The following is a 22,396-nucleotide window of genomic DNA, read 5'->3' as shown; positions in this document are numbered from 1 at the left end:
GAGCTAGGTCAGCAGAATTACTGGAAAGTGTTTTTTATAGTAAAAAGTGGTATGCTGCTGAAGGTGGAAAATCTTTGATAATGTTATATGATTACAGTTGTTTGAAAATGTTTGGGTTTTAATAACGTGATTTTAAAATTACTTAAGGACTGTGGGTTCTGTTCACAACCAGAGCCCACAGTGGAAGGGAGAGGATAGAAGGTGCATTGCCCCAGGAGACATTCTGTCTGAATCAGCCATGTCATTGCTGAGAAGGCACATGCCAGTGCAAGAATTGTGACATCCTTGAAAAGCTGAGGCATGCATTTCCTTGTGCCAGCCAGCATGGAAGGGGGCCAGAGCCCTCTGTCATATTCTGTCATAATTATCTACATTATATATATATATATATATATATTACATGTACATAGTATCTATGCATACAGAGTAAACAGAGGGCTCTGGACCCTTTCCTGCAGACTGCACCTTTTTCCAGGCTGCACTGCCTTATATATCTAGCTCTTAGGCACCACAGTCTGGAGGCAGGGGCATGGGAGTGGGAGTCTGGGAGCCACACATTCTAATCCTGACTCTGCTGTTTTGTGGTCTCAGGAAATTCCTTTAGCTTCCATCTTCCGTAAAATGGAAGCAGTTCTATCTTCTCCACCAAACTCTTTGGGGTTACGAAAAATCCTTAGTTTGTCTGTGTGCTTTAAAGTGCCAGGCTTTATTGATTTCAGTTCTGAAGTTGGTGTTAACCATTCCCCCACCCTTAGGTTGCAAACTGATGTTGTCTTTGTGTTGCCATAATTTTTTTTATGATGACACAAGTTGTGAGAAAATAGACGTCCTGGACCTTTGCATGCTCCAGGTGCCCAAAAATGTTGCTGCAGCCAAAGGTGGTCCAAGTCTGTGATGCCTTTTAGCAAAGGACATCTGCTTTCTTATTGCATATCCTGGAATTCTCCTGCAGGAAAATTTCCAGGGCATGTGTCTCATTGCTGTGCCTTGACCTAGGTTCTCCCATGTGCAGACACATGCTCCAGGTTGGGGTGGAGTACCCAGAGCTGTTGTCCAAGTGCAGGATTGGGCCCTTGAAGCTCTGAGTGTGGCAGGAACCTAAGCCTTCAGGACAACAGCTTCAGTTGATATCTGTTGACGTAGTTGCCAATAAAGTGGATCGGTTGTGCTGGGCACTGATTCTGCTCCAAACACAACATCTGTTTATACCCTTAGAGACCAGATCCAAAAAAAACACATTGTTGCTCTTGTGCATGCACTTAAAGGAAAGTAACGGTTCTCTGCCTTAACTCACGTGTCTGTTTCTCACGCTTGTAGGAATCACGTTAATCTAACTGAATATCTAGCTATACAAATCCAAGTTGTTCTAAGTACTTGTAAAGGATAATCCTAGGGTATGTGCCACTTAAAAATATAATTTGCTTCAATTATCCCACTTTCTTGTAATGTGATACTGCCCAGCATCACATTTACTGCTTCTAATGTTTTTAAATGAGGTCCCAGCAGGAAGTCTGGCTTGCACTTTGCACAGATGTTTTGTCAGACTCATGGTAGACAGGGTTGAGAACTGTTGTTTGTGTTGTACATTAAAAGTGCCAAAAGCACAGCCCTAGGTCAAATGTAGCCCACAGAGTTCTGAAACCTAGTACAGGCCTCCTGCTCTGTTTGTAATTGTGGGTGCAGGAGAAAAATGATCACCCCAGTGTTGCTATCGGTGAACCCTGAGAGCAATCCTCTATTCACATAGAAGTAGGTCCTAACATTTTTCCTCATGTTGAGCAGTATATTAGGTGAGGTGCTATGCCTGATGAGTGAGGGTGGCAGGTCCTTAGCAAAAAAAAAAAAAAAAAGATACAAGTTCAAACAACTATGATGCTCTGCCAAAAATATTATTGTGCTTAACTATTAGTACTGTTTGCCTACTATGTGTAGCCCTTGGGTTCCTGAACAATTGCCAGTGACTGTAGACCGCAGGGTTGCATGTTTGGCCACACCCCAATTTAGCCAGTACATGTATTGTTGTTGTTCTTTGCTGAGGTGTTAAATCCACAAATAAAATCAACTGAAGTGATCACGCTACTTCCTTAACAGCATGGCTGTAAAGGGTTTTATACCTTGCTGCACTTAAACTCAAGCTGTTAATTGAATTTGTGTTGACTGGAAAATTTCACTTTTGACATTCTGTTAACAAACACCTGGTAAAGAAAAGTAAGTGGGGATTGAAAAAGGATTGAATGAGAAGGAAAAAAAGTAAGCTCTGATGGATCTGTTATTTCTTAAGAAGCAAGGGCTGCCATCATACATTAAGGGCACTCACATACATGCAGGGAGGCTGCTCTGACATGCTTTAAATCCAGCACATTGGAGCAGACTCAATTCATTGAGTCTTTGGGAGCATGGAAATTAACATGCTCCAGAAGCCTCCAGCGTCATGTGTATCAGCGTCCCTGTCCTGAAAAATGGCAGCAGGGTGCTTTGAACTAAAGCTTGTCAAATGAACTTAAGTTCAAAGTGTGTCTCTGCCATTTTTTCAGCTGAAGGATGCTGATACATATGACGCCTGGGCACTTTTAATTCGTGTAGCTCACTAATTAAAGCACTCCCCTCTTCCCCACCTTCCATCTCCCCAAGCATGTCTACAAATACCCTAAGAGCTTGGCTTGTTTACTCTAGCAAAAAAAAAAAAAAGGATAAAAAGACTGAGAAGACTGATATTATTGCTCTATATAAATACATGAAGAGGGTAAACACCAGGGAAAAGAATTATTTAAGTAAATGGACAATGTTGGCAGAAGAACAAACATGTATGAAATGGCCATGAAAAAAAATGGACCAGAAATTAGGAGGAGATTCCTAACTGCTAGAGCAGTGAGGCTCTGGAACAGCCTTCTATTTGATTGATTTGTGGAAAGGGATTATATAATGTTGTTGCCTGCAATAGCAGGGAACTGGACACAATGATCTAGAACAGTAGTTTTGAACCAGTGGTCTGTAGACTTGTGGGAATCCACAGACTATGTCTAAGGGGTCCACAAAGGATGACTAGGATCAATCAAAAGTATGGGTCCAGACCTTCATTTGAAATTTCCAAAGGAGTCCACACCTCCATATGAAATTTTTTAGGGGTCTGCAAATGAAAAAAGGTTGAAAACCACTGATCTAGAGGGTCCCTTCCAGTCTTATGCTCCAAAGTACAAGTAATTTATGAATTGTGTAAACTCGATCTGTTGGAAGGATATATCAAGAGACTGTGACTGTTCCAGTGAACTCTTTTTTAAAAGGGTTCAGAGAATTTTGTTCAGAAGTAAATGCAGCTGATGGATATTTTAATTTTTTTTTTGGCATAATCCCCTATTTTGTCCCTGTCCATGGGGGGATCCTAGACTTGAGTCTTACTAAGGGAAATATAGTACGGTCAAAGAAGCACATATTTGAGGGGACTTCTTCTATTGAGAACAGTATGGCCCATTGTTTTTTAAAGTAAAAATAGTGCTTTTTCCCTTGTTTATTCTTTCTCAGATGCAGAATTTTGCCACAATTCCAGCCTCCTCCCCAACTGCTCAGAAAAATCCCACATTGAACAAAAACTACTATTTCCTCCCACTGACCCCAAATGACTTCTCTATCACAGGATGTGAACAAACTAGAATGTCAGCAGCAGCCACTGACTCTCAAAATGCTGGCTAAAGGGTGCATTTTTCTGTACTAAAAAAAGTGAAATTTAAACAGAATGTAGCTAAGAAAGAGGAAGATGCAAATGAACAGTACACCACTCAGTAATTGCTTATGCAATTGATTTATTGAAATGAAAGTTCCTTAAAATCTTAATGGGAAACTGACTCTATTAGGAAAGTCTATGTCTAGTATTAAAATGAACTGACCATAATTCCATACATTTACTGTTTACAATGTAAAATCAATTAATTTTCTTTGCATGTTCACAGATGGAAAATGGTGGTGCACCTGTATTCAGTCACCTTTTGAAAGTTTACTAGGCTTCTAATTCTTGAGTCCAGTGTGAAGTGCAAAAGAAATCCATTGCATTTTAGAAGTTAAAGACATTGATATTCTTAACTGTGGGAACATATCCTGAGAAAACATGTCCAGAGAAAATTGAGGAATATTCTGCCTTCAGTATTAGAGCAGCTCTATAGCATAGTGCACGGGAAGTTGTTGCTAGAAATTGTTGATGCAAACTGCTCCTTTAAAAGCACTTCTCACCTGACTAATGACTTTGGCTGAAATTAGTCACATTAACTTTTTAATTTTTTGACTGGACAGCATTAGACTGCAACAAAATATTCCCACAAATAGCATGGTATGTGAACACTGGGGCTAGGGGCAGACATTCAAAAAGCCTGAGCCTGAATAGATTCAGTCCTTGCAGCTTAGTCTAACCTGCAGAGAGTGGACTGGTTTGCAAGTGGATAGACATTCGGCACGTGCCTGTAGTGGCTCAAGCCAGAAGCCCGGGGACGCTAGAGCAGCCCTCCCTTCCACAAGGAAGCTGAGCTGAGTGGGGGGAGGGGGAGAGCAGGGGACGTGGCCAGGAATAGCCAGAAGGATTCTGGGCACACAGGGCCGCTCGGCCCCAGAGGGGAACTCTTCCCCCTTCACGCTCTGCCCTCTTGAGACTGGGAAGGGGGCCCTGTTCAGTGCTGGGTGGGGGCTCTTCTCCCTCCTCCTCCCCCCCTGCAGTGGGGTGGGGAGGGGGGGCTCTATGGGATGCTGTCAGAGGAGGACACTTCCCTCCACTCTTCCCCCCCTCCCCCCCCCCCCGCCAGGGCAGCAGGAGGCTCCGTTCCTTGCTAGGGGGAACTCTTCCTCTCCCCAGAGGGGCAGCGAGAGCACAGAGCTCAACTAGGCAGGGTGTGGGTATGTGGGGTGTGAGTTAGGGTGGGGGTGTTGGGACCCCCACACACTCCCCCCATGAAGTGCAGCCCCTGCTGCCTGACAGCAGCAGCAGGCAGGGAGGTCAGGGTGCTTGTGCTCGGCGCAGGCATGGCTCAGGCCATTGCTGTGCAGGGGGAGGGATCGGAGCCTGCTTTATCCCTGCAACTGCTCCCTGAGCCTGAGCCTGCAGCAGGGGAAGCCCCACATTGGAGCCAACTGCCTCCCCCACTCCCTGCTGTGCAGGTCCTGCACTCTGCCAGGAGTGGAGGGAGTCCTGCCCCCTGCTTCCCCACAGAGTCCAGCGCAGGGCTTCCCCTCTGCAAGTGCAGAGCTGCAGGTGTGGCATGGAGTCGCAGGGATAGAAGCAGCCAGGCAGGCTGTGCGGGGCTGTGCTCTTCATCCGCAGCACAGCGCTGGCTTCCTCTATCCACTGGGCTCTGCGCCACACCTGCAGCTCCACACTTGCACAGGGAAGCCCCATGCTGGATTCTAAGGGGAAGCAGGGGTGGGGCTCCCTCCACTCCCAGCACAGTGCCAGGACCTGCACAGTGGGGAGTGGGGGAAGCAGTTGTTTCCAGTGCGGGGCTGAAGCTGCAGGTTCAGGCTCAGGGAGCAGAGCCACAGGGATAAGGCAGGCTCTGCTCCCTTCCCCAGTGTAGTGCTGGCCGAAGCCACGCTTGGACTGGGCACGAGTGCCCTGACCTCCCTGCCTGCTGCTGCTGCCATGTAGTGGAGGCTGCATGTCATGGGAGGAGTGTGAGGGGGTCTGTATACCCCCACTCTCCCTCACACTCCACACCTCACACCCTGAACAGCTGAGCTCCATGGTTCTGCTGCCCCTCTGGGGAGAAGAGGAGGAGGGGGAAGAGTTCCCCCCAGCATGGAATAGAGCCTCCCCCTGCCCCCCGCCCCTGCTCTGGGGCCAGTCAGCATCTCATGGTGCTCCCCCTGCCCCCGCCCAGCCCCACAGTGATGGCAGTGAGAAAGGGGAGGAGGAGAAAAAGTCCCCATCCAGTGCCTCACAGAGTCCCACTCTCCACCTTGGGAGGAGGAGGAGGAGGAAGAGTCCCTCCAGCATGGAACAGAGCCCCTCTCCCCACCTTGTGGGGCAACCTACCCAGTATGGCCCTGTTAATGTGAAGGGGGCAGGGTAGGGTTAATTCCTCCCTCTGGCCTTTTCCTGCAGTCAAGGTCTGCCAGCTCCAGGGGCCACCACTGCAGCCCCCTCCCTTCTGCTCCCTGGAAGACAGGCTGACCCTGGCTGTGGAGGAAGAAGGGAAGGAGAGAAAAATTAACCTCTCCCCTGCCCACTTCGCCTTAATGGGGCCATGCCGGCCAGCGTCTCTGCTAGGGCCGGCCCCTGCTTGGCTAGAGAGCAGAGGGATGGGGTCAGCCCTGCGGCTAGAACAGAGCCTTGCCCAGCCCAGAGAGCATGCCAGGATGCTGGGGGAGTCTGGTTTATCTTAAATCAGCAAGGGGTCTGGCACAGACATTGCATAAACCAATTTGAGCCAAATCAGTTAAGTCTGATACTACATTCAACCAGGTTCATCTCAAACCTGTTTCAGCCATTTTGAAACTGATTTATATGCACCCAACATCTGATTTATGTATTTGGTGAATGGACACATAGACTGTGTCCGTGTTTACAATTTTTATGCCATTTTGATTGGAATGTGGACCTCAGGGCTGTGCGAAGCTTCAGTCTCTGATTTGATTCAGTGGAGATTCGGCCTGATTCGGTAGCTGAATCTCCATATCCAAATCAAATCAGGACACCCTTTAATCTCTCTGAATTGAATTGGAACCCTCCAATTTGATTCAGAGAGATTCAGAAAGTTTCAGCGATTTGAACGTAAAAACAGCTTTAAATGTTTTTTCTACATACTTCTAGGTACCAGGGGGCTTGTGAATGCTGTGATGCTGGGGTGCATGGAGCATCCCACAGGAGCACAGGGGGCTCCCCAGGGTACTCAGCAGCAGACCCAAAAGTGGACCAGAAACACTTCAGGTCCACTTCCAGGTCCGTTGCGGAGCGCATTGGCCACCCACCCCCGTGCCCTCCTAGCTCAGTGACTGATGCCTCCTGGGTCTGGTAGGGGCACCCAGGGTCTCCCTGAAGCTGATCGCGAGCCAGAGGGGCACAGGGGGGCCCCCGGTGCGCTCCTCGGTGGACCTGGAAGTGGACCCGAACTACTTCGGGTCCACTTCTGGGTTCTCTGCCAAGCATGTAGGGGACCCTGCTGTGCTCCTATGGGATGCTCCATCTGCCCCAGCATCACAGCATTCACGAGCACGCCTGGTATCTCGAGGTATGTAGAAAAACTTTTAAAGCTGTGTCTATGGCCGAATCGCTGATTCTCTGAATCAGCATCGAATCTTCAGATTCAGATTTGGCTGAATTGAATTGGGGTCAGTGATCCGAACCAATGAATTGAATCACTGTCCCTGATTCAGGCCGAATCTAAATCGAATAGGGCCCGTTTCGTACGCCCCTAGTGGACATCTCACAATGAATTACAAACAAGTAACATAATAAAAAATATATTTACAGAAATGTAGTCATTGAATCATTTCAAATGGATTCATTTTCAGAAAATAACAACATTCTGGAAAATCAAAGAGAGAAAGAGAAGCTAAATTCATCAAATTTATAATTTGTTAGCAATTATTTACGTAGCTGTTTGTATTCTATGTTATAATCACTGTTTAATGGATTCAGGAGAGAAAAATAGAAGTTCATTATGGCTCATTTTATACTGCTAGCAGACAGGAATAAAACTTTTTTTTCTGTGTGCTGATATCTGCTTTGAATTCTGAATACTGGGGTTTGACAGTTAAGCAATAGTGTCACATGTTAACTTATTATTTATTGGTATTACCAAAGCACTCAGGCACCTCAGTTGTGGACCATGATTTAATTGTGCCGCATACTGTACAAACAAAGAATAAAAAGACATCCCCTGCCAGAAGCACCTTGCATTTTAAGACAGGAGAAAGGAGGGGAGGGTAAGGAAAGAATGAAACAAGAAGTGGTAGCCTGTTTATTTGTCATGTGTATTGCATGTATACTAGCAAGCAGATATCAATTTACAAATTATTGGTGTGATCTGCTCCAGTTTCACCAGAGCTGTTTCAAAGTAGACATTCTAAATCCTTTAGTTCAACCCTCATGGCTTCAGTGGAAGTTTCTGAAAGACTGCTACTGCATTCAAATTGTATCCAGCTTCACTTTGACCTCAATGGAATGATTTGTCATCGTGTACTACTTAAGGTTTTTGTGGGTACCATAAGAATGCTATGAAAAGCAGCTACTGCCCACACTCAGTATTTGCTTTTTTGAATGGCGATAAACAAGACTGTTTAAAGAAATACTAAATTGTCAAAGGCACTTTTCCTTAGGACATAATTATACTTATGATTGGAACTAGATGAGGTAGTGGACTATGGAACTAGCCTTTCATCTTTGCAAACTCATAGAAGATCCAATTTCTTTTTAGGCTACAAGAGAGCATCTGTTTGGTTTCATATTAATCCCTATTTTGACCAGCCTACTCCCCTTTTTGGCACATTTTCACAAAATCTGCCGTTTGCTACTGGAACAGTAGATGTGGGTCATTTAACATCACTCAGTGCTGGCTTCTCTGTTTCCCACTGGTAAAACAACTATGGGTTTTAGTGAGGGCATAGTTAGGCAAAATGCTGAGTGCTTTTGTGAAAACTACCCTGAAATATGGACTGTTTTATCTGGGACATATTATCATTAGGAATAAATTGCATCTCTAGAGCTGTGTTTGAACTAAATGCAGGTCAGGCAAAGTGTAGGGTTTTTTCTGTTTGATTTGTGGTGTGGAAATGTACAAAAAGCTTTAAACAGGTTCTTTGTTTCTTCAAAGAATGATCTAATGGCTGACATTAATGACCATGTATCTGATTTTTAGTTTATTTGAAAATGGCATCTGCATTTTGCCTGTGGCCAAAACAATGACAAATGGACCAAAACCAGCTAGAAACACTTTTTTTGAGATCATTGTTGTGTATTCTGAAAATATCTCAGGCTAAGTATCATAATTATGTTTTCCTAGGAAAATCGGTCATGCTCTGTTTTGACTGTTCTATTAAATATCAGTGGAATGCAAACATAAGGCTAAACTCTCAAAACATTGTGTGGGAGATACACACACAAAATTTTATTTGCAGAATGGATTATGTGTGTATATCTCCAGAACAGTGTTTTTAAAAATATCTTCATAATATACTTTAAGCTATTGTGACAACTCAGACACTCTTTTAAAAAATATCAATTCTGCTTGGCTTCTTATGTAGTACTGTAAAAAAAAAAAGTAAAGAAATTCCCAAACCAAATAAAATTGCTAGCACTATGTATACATGCACAATCAAATGGGAAAATGCTGTCAGAGAGAGAAATACAGTTCTTGGCAAATGAAATTAATTATTGTGGCAACTCAAACTGAAGCTAGAAAGAATATAGTAATATCAGTACCCATTCAATAGTGATGACTTATTAAGAAGGGGTAAAAGGAGAACCTACAGGATTGCAGACTGATCAAACTTTGATATTTGGTAAGATACTAGAAGATATCATAATCAAGGAATATATGTCTAAGCACCTAGAGGCTAACAAGGTGATCAGGAACAATCATAATGGTTTTGTCTAGAACAAGTCATGCTTATCATTCTGATTTCATTCTATGACAAGGTGACTGGGAAGGAACAGGGCATATGATATAACTCAAAAGGCTTTTGATTCTGTCTCCCATTCCATTCTCATCAATAAGCTAAGGAAATACAGCTGGGATCAAACTGCTATGAGGTGGATGTATAACTGGTTAGATACTCATGTTCAAGGAGAGCAACATCAATGGCTTGATAGCTAATTGTGAAGAGGTATTGAGTAGGGTTCCTCACAGGTCTGTCATGGGTCCAGTGCTGTTAAATATTTTCATTTGTGACTTGGAGGGTAGAACTGAGTGTGTACATAGTAAATTTGTAGATAACACCAACTTGGATAGGGTAGCAGGCACTTTAGAGGACAAAATTAGGATTCAAAATGTTCTTGACAAATTGTTAAAATGTTAAAAATGTTACTTAGGTTCTGGAATCTACATCAAGGGAAGTTTTTAAGAGTAGGTTATACAACCAGTTCATTTGTTTGGATGATCATGCCTTGAGCCAGAGGTTGGACTTAATGACCTCCTGGGATTGATGACCTCCTGAGGTCCCTTCCAGGTGTACTTTTCTGTGGTTGCTTGATGACAAATCTTCTGCTGAACAACAGTGCTATAAATAGTGGATCATTTCAGGAAAGGAAGGGAAGGGAAGAGAAGGGAAACAGAAATGGTCATAATTTACTTGGAGTACTGGAAAGCTTTTGGTAGGGTTTCCCCCTTTTTGAGGTGGGGGGCAGTGGTTCTATTTTGGGATGTCATTTTGTATCTGCAAATAATTGTAGATTCAGATACTTTTATTTAAATGTCTAACCTTTGATTTTCAGATGAAAAAGCTGCAGTTCCAGCAGAATTACAGGTGCACATTTCAGTATAAAGAGGCTGTGGATGGGCTTCTCTGTCCATCTCTTTGTTTAACCCATGTACCAAAGCAGCAGACTGTGATTTCCGAGCATTTTTGCTGGAGCTCTGTTTCTTTTTTGTCTCATAGCCTTTACTTTTCTTTCATCCCCTTTTGTTTTCTATGTTCTTATACAACATCCTGTCATATTCTGATACATAAAATAACAACAAACTTAAATTTGTTATAGGGGTCACCTGGGACAAAAGGAGAAAAAGGTGACAGAGTGAGTACTACCTTAAACTTATTTTCACTCTTATTTAAGTATTATACTCTGGCTCTTTAAAAACACAGATGTTGTACTAATAAAATGCTTGGTTTTAATCATTTAAGGGAGACATTGCTTCTCAAAACATGATGCGAGCAGTTGCAAGACAAGTCTGTGAACAATTGATAAATGGTAAACAATGTTTTATTTTTCCTCTTTCTATTTTCCATACTGCTAATTTAATAGTTCATTTATTAAAAGAGAAAAGGGTGGTTTAAATCTGAGATGAAAGGACTGTGCCTGCAGAGCATAACAGAAGCCTGTGCAAGGTCATTGCTGTCTTTCTGTGCCACTAATTTGAAACAAAGAAAACACAACACAAAATTGGGCCCTAAATCTGAAAGACTAAGTTATTCAGAGTCTAAACTCTCACCTCTGGGACCCTGTGTTCCAGTCATGCATGTGTCACAAAGAAAATGTTTTCTTTTCTCTCAGGCATTTGCATTTTAGCGTTGTCCATTAAACCACTATATGTTTTGTCATAAATGATGTCTCCTCTTGGAACAATAGAAGATGTAAAAGTAGGTATATTATGGGAGTTAGGAGTGAAGGATTTTGGTAAGTGTAATTGGATATGTGATGTACACAGCATGAACTGTGTAATACAAGTTAAAATCTGACAGCCCTGGATAAAGTCCCAAAGTTCAGGCCTTCAAACAAGTATTTTAATGTATTTAGCTTTTACTTTTATTTAAAAGCTGATGTAGTTCCTCTACGCTTGTGCAGGAGTGACCACTGGAGGATTCAGACAGAGGAGGATTCTCTTCCGTTGTGCGAGGGGCTCTCAAAGGGGTGCAGCTCTGCATTTTGTAGGAGTGTCCTCTTGCACAGGCACTTTCAATAGCAGATCCAGGAGCAAGCCAGGAGGGTGCAGCTCCCACCTTGGCTGTGCCACACGTTGAGTGTGCTTGCATTTATAACCCAGTCAATGCAGGCCCTATCCAGAGCTCGATATGTTCAGTGAGCTCTGAGCTCACCAGCTGATCGAAGCAAGCTCTGGTCGGAACCCCTCCTTCCCCCACCCTGTTTTTTCCCCCTAGCTTCAGAGTCCAGGGGGAGAATGATGCTGCTGTTTGCCTTTCTCTTCCTTCCCTTCCTACTGAATTCAGCGGCAGGGGGAAAGAGTGGATCAGCAGCATCAACAGCAGTGCTCACCGCCTGAGCTCCAGAGACACACAAAAGCAGGGGCTCCAGATGCACCCTAGTGGCAAGAGCTCACCTGTGGCATAATGAAGGACTGGGGTCAGGGTGTGACCATGCTGTTGCACCCCCTAGACTCTTCAGATCATATTAACCCCTTCCACAGCATGACTGCACTGTGTTAGGAAGGATTAGATGGGATTTTCCTTCAGAACAACTTGCTGCTAATATTCTCTGTGAATTGAATTCACCCTTGTGCAGAGAGCAAGCCTAAGCTGTACATCCTCACACTTTTACTGTTACTAAAGTGTAGACCTTGTACTGGACTTCTGAAAAGGCCCTAATTTCATCCTCTGTTCCCTAACCCTCCATCAGCTCTCTGAATGGAGGGTGTCCAGAAATGTGATATTAATGAAAGATTGCAATGGAACTAAGTTGTGCCATTCTTCAGGCTAGGAGACAGCTCTTATCCAGGGTTTTGCCAAAAAAACCCAACAAAACAGTAAACTAATACTCAGTTTGCAGTCATCATCACCTCCAGAGGTTAAGGATTTTTATTTAATACTCTTTTTCCAGAATTCCCTCTTTCTTTCTGGGTAATCTTATCTTGCCTTCATCTTGCTCTGTATATCCATTCCAGTTCCCCACTGGAATGATATTTGTATGCGTTTGTATGCGAGTGTGCGGGGCGAGACGGAGGGGGAAGGTTTAATGAAAATATTTTTTTTTTCTTCCTGCTCCAATAGGAGATTTTCACATGTTTTTATTGAAACAGTTTCTTTTCTTTAAAGGCCAAATGAGCCGGTTCAATCAGATGCTTAATCAAATACCGAATGACTACTACTCAAACCGCAACCAGCCTGGACCCCCAGGACCCCCAGGTCCATCAGGACCTGCCGGAGCAAGAGGTGAACCTGGACCTGGAGGTAGACCAGGGTTCCCAGGACCACCTGGGATGCAGGGACCAGCTGGTGATAGAGGTGGGTAATGCCCAAAGAACATGTGTATTTTGCAATAAGCATATTCCAGAGCTGCTGAGTGTCTATTCTACATTAGAAGACAAGGCCTGAAATTACATAGGCTTGCACTGACAGTGCGCCTCTCTGTGTGATATTTATGGAGCACCAGTCACTGTGGAGTCTCAGTCACTATCTCAAGAAAATATATCAGTTTTATCAGGATATCTCAGTCCAGAGAATGTTCTCTTCTCAAAGCTGTTTCTGGTATTAGTCAGCTACGTCTTGACAGGCTACTTTGAGTGCCATAATTCTTCTTAGAATAGGCATTGGGTTGAAAGAAAACATTATTCATTAGCAAGAATGCAGTACCTTGCCAATACAGAAATTCTCTCTTTTTTAGCTGTATATGGGAAATACAGCACTGGATGAACATGTACATTCCAGGTGTTTTACACTACTATGGCAACATGAAATAGTTGCAAACCCAGTTTAAGTGGCTGGGTACACTTGATTTATGACTCCTGTGCTTCACTACTAGAGCATAAAGTGGTTAAGTTGGACTAGTAATTTTGGTGCTCAGTTTTTCTGGCTTGTTCTGTACATTTCAGAATGTAGAAGTGATGGTGTTTTTTCTAATTATAAAATTTACTTTGCCACTTAAATGGAAAAAGAGAAGTAAGGAAAATCATTTATTTGAATTCAACTATTCTAGAATATTTATGAATGCTGTTTCAATACAGCTATTGCTAAGGATATTTAAGGTATATTTTTAAATACAGAGATGCCAAGTTAGACACTTTCACACACATCTCTAATTTAGTGTAAGAAACTTCTGGCGAGTTGTGGGTGCTTCAAAGATTTTTCTGTGCCTTAAGATAGCCTCTTTATACATTTCCTCTGTACCCTACATTTAATATTCTTGTCTTTTAGATGGGGATATTTGCTTTCTTAAAGTATTTCACTTTAATTATTTTCCCAAATCCAAAGTAAAAGTTATTGGTAAAACTGGATTTGACCAAATTTAAAGTAAATAATTTGAAAAATCATACATATTAATGAAAGAGCATGAAGACACATTTTTCTATCATTGTTTTTTTTTCTTTCTTTCGGGTCTGGGATTTATTTTCTTTTGATTATTTAGGACTGCCAGGAGAGAAAGGTGAAAGAGGTATTGGATCTCCAGGACCACGAGGTTTACCTGGACCACCTGGTAAATTTTCTGTTTTTAATTAAATCAAATTACTGCATGATAGGAGAAAAAGGAGAAAGTGTTTGGGAAAAGATTCTTCTTGGGGCAGCACATTCTTTGATTACTTCTCACAGCAAATGAACATACATTACTCAGTGTGGTTCTTGGTTTTTAATTTTTACACAAAATTGGAACTGAATGAAACATTTTGCAAATGTACTAGATGTCTGTAAATTGTCAACGTGTAAATGATTACTTGATCATGTAAATTCATTTTTGGTATGTCCAAATTTTTTTTAATGAAAATGATGATGGAACCTTTATTGGCTCAATATTTGGGCTTATTCATCCAAAAATGGACTTTTTCTGTATTTTTATATTTGAATTTTGTATTTAGTACTTGGAATTTCCAGTACCATTGCTGGATTATGTATGTAATTACCTCTATACGCTTAAAATATAAAGTATCTCACATCACAGTAGAAAATAGGACATTTTCACTGTTACTTTGCTCTTTGTCTCATTCAGTTTCATTCACTGATGTCTTGGCAGAAATAGTGTGTCTCATTGTTTCTGCCTTTAATTTACTAGGTTAAACATGATTTTTTCATTACAGGATCCATAAGAAGTTTGCTACAAATTGTAACCTCTCTTGGTTGAAGTTCTACATTTCTGTTAACCATAATATAACCTGTTCCAAAGAAAACATTACCTCATCTACCCAAGGGCTGCAGAGTAGCAGAATTAATTCACTCCTACATTTTAATTGAAATCCAGTGTGCTTGTCTAATGTGGTAGTTTCCCTGGAGATCTTCATATCTTCCACAGAGTGGAAATAAACCAGCAAATTCATTGATGTCTTTAGCTTGGCTCAAACCTTGCCAAATGAGTTTCTGTGAATAAGATCTTAACTTAGCCACACATAGGGAAGCAACTTATGATGAGTCACATCTTTGGTTTTTTGGTTTCTTTCATTGATATCCATATAGAAACCAAATGTAAACATTTCCTTACCAAAGGCTTGTGCATAGTCTAGACTCTAGACAGCAGTAGTGCCAGCTACTTTATCAAACTGCTCTATGAAAAAAAATATTATTTTCCTTTTAATTCTAAAATTAGGTCCACAAGGAGAGTCTAGAACTGGTCCACCAGGTTCAACAGGCTCACGAGGACCACCTGGGCCACCAGGTCGCCCAGGGAATGCGGGTATTCGAGGTCCCCCCGGGCCACCTGGATATTGTGATTCATCCCAGTGTGCTAGCATTGCTTACAATGGTCAGGCATTCCCAGGTAAGTTATTGACAACTCGAACTACATTTATCTTAAAGTAGCGTTTACTTTATACTGAGCTTCTTTACACAAAACAGACCCACTAGTCCGAACATACTGAATCAGAAGCAAATGTTACTCCAGCTGTTTAGTTGCAACATTTCATGTCAAAACAGTTTTGCCCTTCTATCTTAGACAGAAGTTGGAGCATCTATGTAGATTATTATGCAAATTATCTTGTATTAATTTGAAATGTGTTTAGCTCTTGGGAGCAAGCAGTGATTGACTTTTACAAACAATTTATTTTTAGTACATAGAAGGTTAATAGATGCTAATTTTGATATTAGGATTTAAATGACCATTTTCTTCTTTTTTTTTTTTTCCTCCTCCTTCCAATCTTCTTCAGAACAAGGTTGAATCCTCCATGTTTCAGTTGAAAAATAAAAAGAACGCTCTGCTTGGCAATTTTTGTGTGTCTCTTTTTGAGCAATGTCAGGATTATTTATAGAAAATGGATACCTGAAATCAACATTTTCCACAAAGAAAAAAACATTCTATGATACAGTGCAGACAACTGAAATACTTCACTGGCCTATGATTTATCCCAAGTTAATCACCATGGAGCCTGTAATTAGCCTTCAGACATGTCAGTTTTCTGTTGTGTGAAATGGATTAAAACAATGGCTGTCAGTGTAATCGGAATAATGGGTGATGCTGACCACCAGTTTCAAAATGAGAAAGCAGTAACTTATTATGTATTGGGGATCCTACAGGACCACAGTATTGTCAACAATTCATTTGTGTGCACTGTAACATCTTACTATTAGTGTACATGTATACTACTATTGGATATGGTTTGCCCCAAGTGTACATGGGACTGTGTACACATGCACACAGGCTTAGTGCTGTTGGATAAAAAGCAAGGTGTTTGCTCAGACTTAGCACAAGATTCCAATTTAAATGACAGAGAGAGAAAATTGTACCCATTATGCAACAGTGCTGTCTTTCCTAGTAAATAGCTATGTATACATATATAGATATATGCATTGAACTTAACAATTGTTTGTTAGTTGGATGAAACAATATTTTGCACAGCATTTTGACTTTTTAAAAAACTAACATCCTCTTTGACCTGTTTCAGGTTACGGCTAACACATTTTCTAAGTCACCAGTACTGCTTACAGTTTGAATACATGAAAACCCTGTTTCTCAGATGTTTGCGCACGTGCTTAGTAGGAACTGAGTCTGTTTGGATATTTCACCACGGATATGGTTATTTGAACCATGTTGGCTTCATGTGATGGGGAGATCCTTTATACTAACCATGCTCGTGAATGAGATGAAGGACATTGATGTCAACTCGTTAAACCTGTTGCATTTCAGTAATAAAGTAGAAAACTAAAAGTTCTTTTAAACCCCAAAACTTCAGAAGATTCTATGTAGATGGAGGCTTATAAAACTACTAACCAGTGAAGGTAACACCTTTGTAGGAGACAGATTTAACCTGGTAAATGAGAAATGACTTATGTACATAGTAAACTAATTATGGCTTGTAAATGATTTGTATGGGATCATGTCCACTAAAATCAGTTAACAATTTTACATTAAGCTTCTGCATCAAAGCCTGTTGCTGCTTGTTGCGTGCCAAAATAACACCTTTGAAATCTACCTGTCTGTTGCTTGTTTTCAATGTGTCTGATTCAGGGCATGTGCATTTTTGTATCTGGTTTCTGTAATTGCAGTTATAAATACTGAAGTCTTATAATTATTTTTCTTCTGTTTTGCTGTAGTTTTTGGTGTTCCTCCAGCACCAGCTGTAACTCGGTCTGTTACGAGGAACAGCACGAGAAAATGACATGTACTGTATATTGCCAGTGGTGATAGATACGTGTACATTTATTTTCCCATCCTTAGAGAAAATTTATGTGCCAATGAAACATTTAATCACTTTGTTCTACTACTCAGTTGGTTTTAAATCAAATCCAGTCTCCTTGGATGTAAGGAATGACCTGTAAAATAGTATTTGTATTTAATTTTTTTACAATATATTGGGCCATGGCATAACATCCTAAGACTAGTTTTGCAAAGTTGTTTCCTGTAAAAAAAAGTTAAAATCATACAAGGCAGTCCAAAACTATTTTTAAATGAGTATTTTATGGCCCCCATAAAAGTAATGATGAAAACTGGAAAAACAAGCCAGTGATTATTAATTTATATATTTATTATATGAAATTAAAATTGGACTAATAATATGTAGACTAACTTTCATTATACTTGTGGATTCAAAGACATGCTATAACTATAATGTTCAATCGGACAACTATTTTCAACCAGAGCCGTACGTGCCCGAAAGTGGACCCTATCAACCTGAAAGTGAACCCTTCATAGTGCCAATGGAGTCAGAAAGGAGAGATGCTGAATATGAGGACTATGGAGTTGAAATGCGTTCACCAGGATACCCTGATCACATGCGCTGGAAAAGATCATTGTCAAGAAAAGCAAAAGCAAAACCATAAAAGATTTTTTGCCTTGTTATGGGTTTATTTTGATTGGGTTTTTTTGTTTTTGCTATACTTGCATATGCAGATACCTACAGAGTGGGTGTTATCGTATATTCTCAAATAGTCCTCCCCAGTATTTTCAAATCGGTAATGCACTCACATCCTGTAGGAGTATCATGCTTATGTAGGAATAGCAATGTGTGTAACTATACAGTTTATTCTTGCTTGTAAAATACCTTTGCTTACAGTAACTGCCTAAAGCTTAATTGTGTGCTTTCAGTTATCACAATGCAGCATTTCTTTAAAGACAAAACTCAAAAATGAAAAAATATACCCACAGAGCTGCTGCAGATTTTTTAGAGAGTATCTGCTTTAGCTCTGCTGTGTTCTTTTTCAAGTGCCTGTTTGCAGTTCAGTCACATCAAGCCTGCACTGTCAGGTTTTACATCTTTTACATCATTGCCAATTTGTTCTAGCCTTACTTATACCTTACAGGGCATATACTGCTCTTATACATCTCCTTTAACAACCGCAAACCTTAAGTAATGTAGCTGAAAACAGTGTATCAACTGGATACAGTTTTATAATGCCTTAAATCTCCTTGTAGACACATTAACATTTAAGCCAAATTGCAGTCAATCCTGCAGAGATGGAATTGCATGTTTGTGTTGTATATTTAGTATGGATTTTTTTCAGACTACAATGTTTCTTAGTTATCAAAAGCAGTTTGAAATTGTTTGCAAGACTATGGATATAGAATTGCTGCTTTTATATTTTAACTGCAAATTGTGAATTTCACTGCCTTATATTATTTATTTCTGAAATGAAAGAGGCATTTTTCAATAAAACTACTGAAAATTAATAATGTATGATTGTTTCTTAAAAATAGTGCTCTGGCTTTGGATTTCTGGAATGCTAGATTCAGATGTGGCAATTACATATACAGATCCATATTTTTACATTTTCATCATTAAGTCCTGATTTTACAGAGCCAACAAATTACTTTGAATCTGTGTGTAGTTTATAGACTAGGGACAGACATTATACATGAACTAGCTAAAGTGATCAGAAACTGTTTTAAACCTGTAACAGAACAGAAGTTCAATGCATGTAAACCAGTTTCAGAATGGCAGAATGGGTTTACGATAGACCTGGATGGATGTAGTATCAGATTTAACTGATTTAGGTTAAATTGGTTTATTGAACATCTGTCTCAGATCCCCTCCTGACTCAAGTTAACTCACAGTCCTCCAACATCCCAGGGTGCTTTGCACCTCTTGCCCAGGTTCAGGGAACCTCTCCACTGAGGTGCAGGGATCCCCCAACATGGGCTGATTCTGGGGCCAGTGCTGGCTGGGCCCTGGGCTGAAGGGACTGTTCTCCCTGCTCCAAGGGGGGTGGAGCTAAGCCAGCTCCTGACCATGGTGAGGGGTAGGAGTGGGGGAATCCTCCTCTGCACCAGCACCTGAGGCAGGCAACCCCCACACTGAGGCATGGGGATTCCTCATGTGGGCTGATGCCAGGTGCCAGCTAAGCCACGGGCTGCGGGGACTGCTCCTTACCTCTGTAGGGGCAGAGCTAAGCAGGTGCCGGACCATGCTGAGGGATGTGATGGGAGAAATACCCCTCTGGCAGGGCACAGGGAACCCTGTCTGGGGTGGGGGAACCCTCACTGAAGCATGGGGATACCACCATGTAGACTGATGCCTGGCACGCACTGAACCCTGGGCTAGAGGGACTGTTCCCCCCCACCCTCCGCAGGTGGACAGCAGTGTGTTGGAGGGTATGGACACCACTCAGTACCTGCAGTGGCTGGCAGGCTTGCATTAGCACCCCTCAGCTTCTGGCTTGGGCCACTGCAGGCATGTGGCTGCCTTTTCCAATTCAAAAGTGAATGCCAGTTCACTTCTTTATTGATTCAATTTACACTGCTTAAATAAACTTGCAATGATTTAATCAATTCAGCTTCAGGCTTTTTGACTGTTTGTCTTTAGCCTAAGACTGACAGTGGGAGGCAGAAGGTCTGTCTATGATTGATGAAAGGAGTGATTCTCATCCTCTGGGATATGAATATGACTGCCATCATCATATACAATATAATGAGCAAGTGCGGAGACGCATATTAAGTATTTTACATGACCGTCACCTTAGTACTCATCTTTGTGCACTGAACTCTATGGAAAGACTTAAAAAGTCCAACAGGAAGTCAGTGACAGAGCTGGGTCCCTGATATAAGGACTTTACAGTAGCTCTCCAATCAATGGACAATCCTTCCTTTCTTTTGGGAACCATACGGTAAATATTACTTTTAAAAATTACAGGTTTACACTGTATACTTTTTCTACTAAAGTATCATATTCACATCAAGAATGATCAGGGGGTGGACAGGGATGGAGCCCCCCATCCAGCCCCACACCCCCACCCCTTGCCACTCCGGGTCTGGACCCATTTCCCCCCTGCCGCTCCATGTCTGGCCTTGCCCTCCCCTCCACCCCATGCCACTCTGGGTCCATCCCTGCTCTACCCCATCCCTCCCACTGCTCCAGGTCTGGCCCTGCTCCATCCTTCCTGTGTCTGGCCCCACACCCCTCCTTCCCCCCATCACTCTGGATCCAGGCCTGCCCCAACCCCACCTCCCACAGCCACTTGGGCTTGCCCCTCTCTACTTCCCCGTCACTGCTTGTGGTCCGGCCCTGCTCTACCCCCCTCCACCCCCTGCTGCTCTGGGTCTGGCCCCACTCTATGCACCCCCTGCATCTGGCCACTTGCCTCCCCTCCCCGCTCCAGGTCTGGCTGTGCTCTATCCCCACTTCCCTCCATCACTCTGGGTCCACTGCTTCTCCACCCCCTCTCCCCTGCTGCTTGGGGTCTAGCCCCATTCTACCTCCTCCCCCACTGCTCACAGGCCAGTCCCACTCTACTCCTCCTCCCCACTGCCACTCTGGGTCTGGCCCCGCTCTACCCGCCTCTGCTGCCACTCCAGGTCCAAGCCTGCTCTATCCCGCCCCCCCCCACATCTGGTCCCACTCCCTCCCTCCCTAGTGCTCCGGGTCTGGCCCCACTCTACCCCCCCACCCCACCCCACCCCACTCTGCTCCATGTCCACATTCACCTGGCCCATGTCCACCTGCCTTCCCTCCCTCCCTCCCTGCCCACTGCCTCCTCCTCCCTGCCAGCTGTTCTGGGGGGCATCGGGGACTAGCAATGGGGGGATGCCACCACTATGACCCCCCTCCTCACTCTCAGGCAGGGAGGTATAGGGAAGTCCCGCTGCTCGGGTGGCTGGGGCTTGTTTGCCACTGCCACAAACTTCCCTAGCAATGGTGCAAACTTGGGCCTGCACAGCCTGAGCCTGTGCAGCCAATTGCCACCCGCCCTCTCAGCAGCACATGCACAGTTGGCCAAAAGTGTTACAGACAAACAGACACACAGACTAAGCCTTTTATTGTATTAGAATGACTAGTGAACTGAAATGCAAATGGGAATACCGCTGAACAGAGACATATTCAAAGGAAAATCTAAGACATCAATTCCATATTTTTTTTAGTAATTCTTTAGTTGTGAAGGGTAAAGCACTGAGGATGTGCTGTGTATTATAGTAGGCTACAAAGCGTGTTAACACTTGCCAAAAATAGAACATTGATAAATTGGAGAAGTGATTAATATGTTCTTCTGCATCTCTCAGTCCATTTATGGGGATAAATATTAGGCCTGTGTGAAGCAGCTAGTATTCGCTTTGGATTCAGACTAGACTGATTCGGGGAGGACAGTGATTCAATTTGGTGATTCAAATCACTGTCTTGAATTGATTCAGCCTGAGCCGAATTAGCTGAATCTCCAAATTGGCCCCATCCCCTGCCTGCTCTCAGTGGCTGCTCTTTAAAAAAAATAAAAGCCCCCACTCACCAGCTACTGCCGGGCAGGGGGGCGATCCCTGGTGCCCCACACTGCATGGGGGTGGGGGGCTCCGCCATGAGCCCCCAACCCCCCAACCCCTGCCTTGGGCAGCCATGTATGGGGGACTGGGAGAGTTGGCAGTGGTCGGGTGCTTGTGACAGAGCCCCACATGTAGCAAGGAGCAGGGGGGAGGGGGGCAGTGGGGATCACACCCTCCTGCCTGGCAGCAGCCAGTGAGTGAGTACTTCTTTTAAAGAGTTGGGAGCTGGGGCTGGGTGGGGCAGTGTAACAGGGGACCTGCTCAGGGCTGTTCTCAGAGGGGCCCGCCCACCTGTTCTTGGGTCAACCACCTGCATTCTCGCCCGCCACACCTTGTTGTTAATTAATTAATTAGATATTAATAAGAGGGAGGCTGCCCATTTACTGCCCCGATGCCAGGGGGCGCTATCTGCAGCTCCTTTCCTCCCCTATAGCACAGCCCAAGCCTTGCTGATAGCATCTCAATGTTCCTTTAATCACCAGCCCCCACACTGGGCCCCAGAATCCTCCTATTGAACCCCACCTGGATTCCTCCCCTCAGGCGGCCTCTTCTGCCATCATACCGGGCAGCATAGCTTCCTGAGCTGCTTCCCCTTCATGTGTGGTCCCCCCACCAAGACCTTCGGCTCATCTAGCCCTGGCCCACCTCCAG

General features: G+C 43.2%; 1 protein-coding gene across 4 annotated transcripts in view; it reads left to right on the top strand.

Annotated features, from left to right (window-relative positions):
* The window catches only part of COL12A1 (collagen type XII alpha 1 chain), a 133,896-nt gene extending 115,223 nt beyond the window's left edge, over window positions 1–18,673 (top strand). For 2 of the 4 annotated variants that reach the window (XM_006262249.4, XM_059731248.1), the window contains 6 exons: window positions 10,673–10,708; window positions 10,816–10,882; window positions 12,682–12,870; window positions 13,991–14,059; window positions 15,158–15,328; window positions 17,642–18,673. In XM_006262249.4, coding sequence (XP_006262311.2) covers window positions 10,673–10,708; window positions 10,816–10,882; window positions 12,682–12,870; window positions 13,991–14,059; window positions 15,158–15,328; window positions 17,642–17,823 — 714 coding nt within the window. In that variant the 3' untranslated portion in view covers window positions 17,824–18,673. Of the gene's footprint in view, window positions 1–10,672; window positions 10,709–10,815; window positions 10,883–12,681; window positions 12,871–13,990; window positions 14,060–15,157; window positions 15,329–15,713; window positions 15,773–16,448; window positions 17,464–17,641 lie in introns of those variants that run through there. The other 2 variants (XM_014596676.3, XM_014596675.3) reach the window with 2 other exon arrangements.
* Window positions 18,674–22,396: the final 3,723 nt, after the last annotated feature.

The sequence above is a fragment of the Alligator mississippiensis genome, chromosome 1 (genome assembly GCF_030867095.1).
Source record: "Alligator mississippiensis isolate rAllMis1 chromosome 1, rAllMis1, whole genome shotgun sequence".
Taxonomy (NCBI): Eukaryota; Metazoa; Chordata; order Crocodylia; family Alligatoridae; genus Alligator; species Alligator mississippiensis.
The sequence above is the reverse complement of the archived record's forward strand: the minus strand, read 5'-3'. Positions and strand labels throughout refer to the sequence as shown.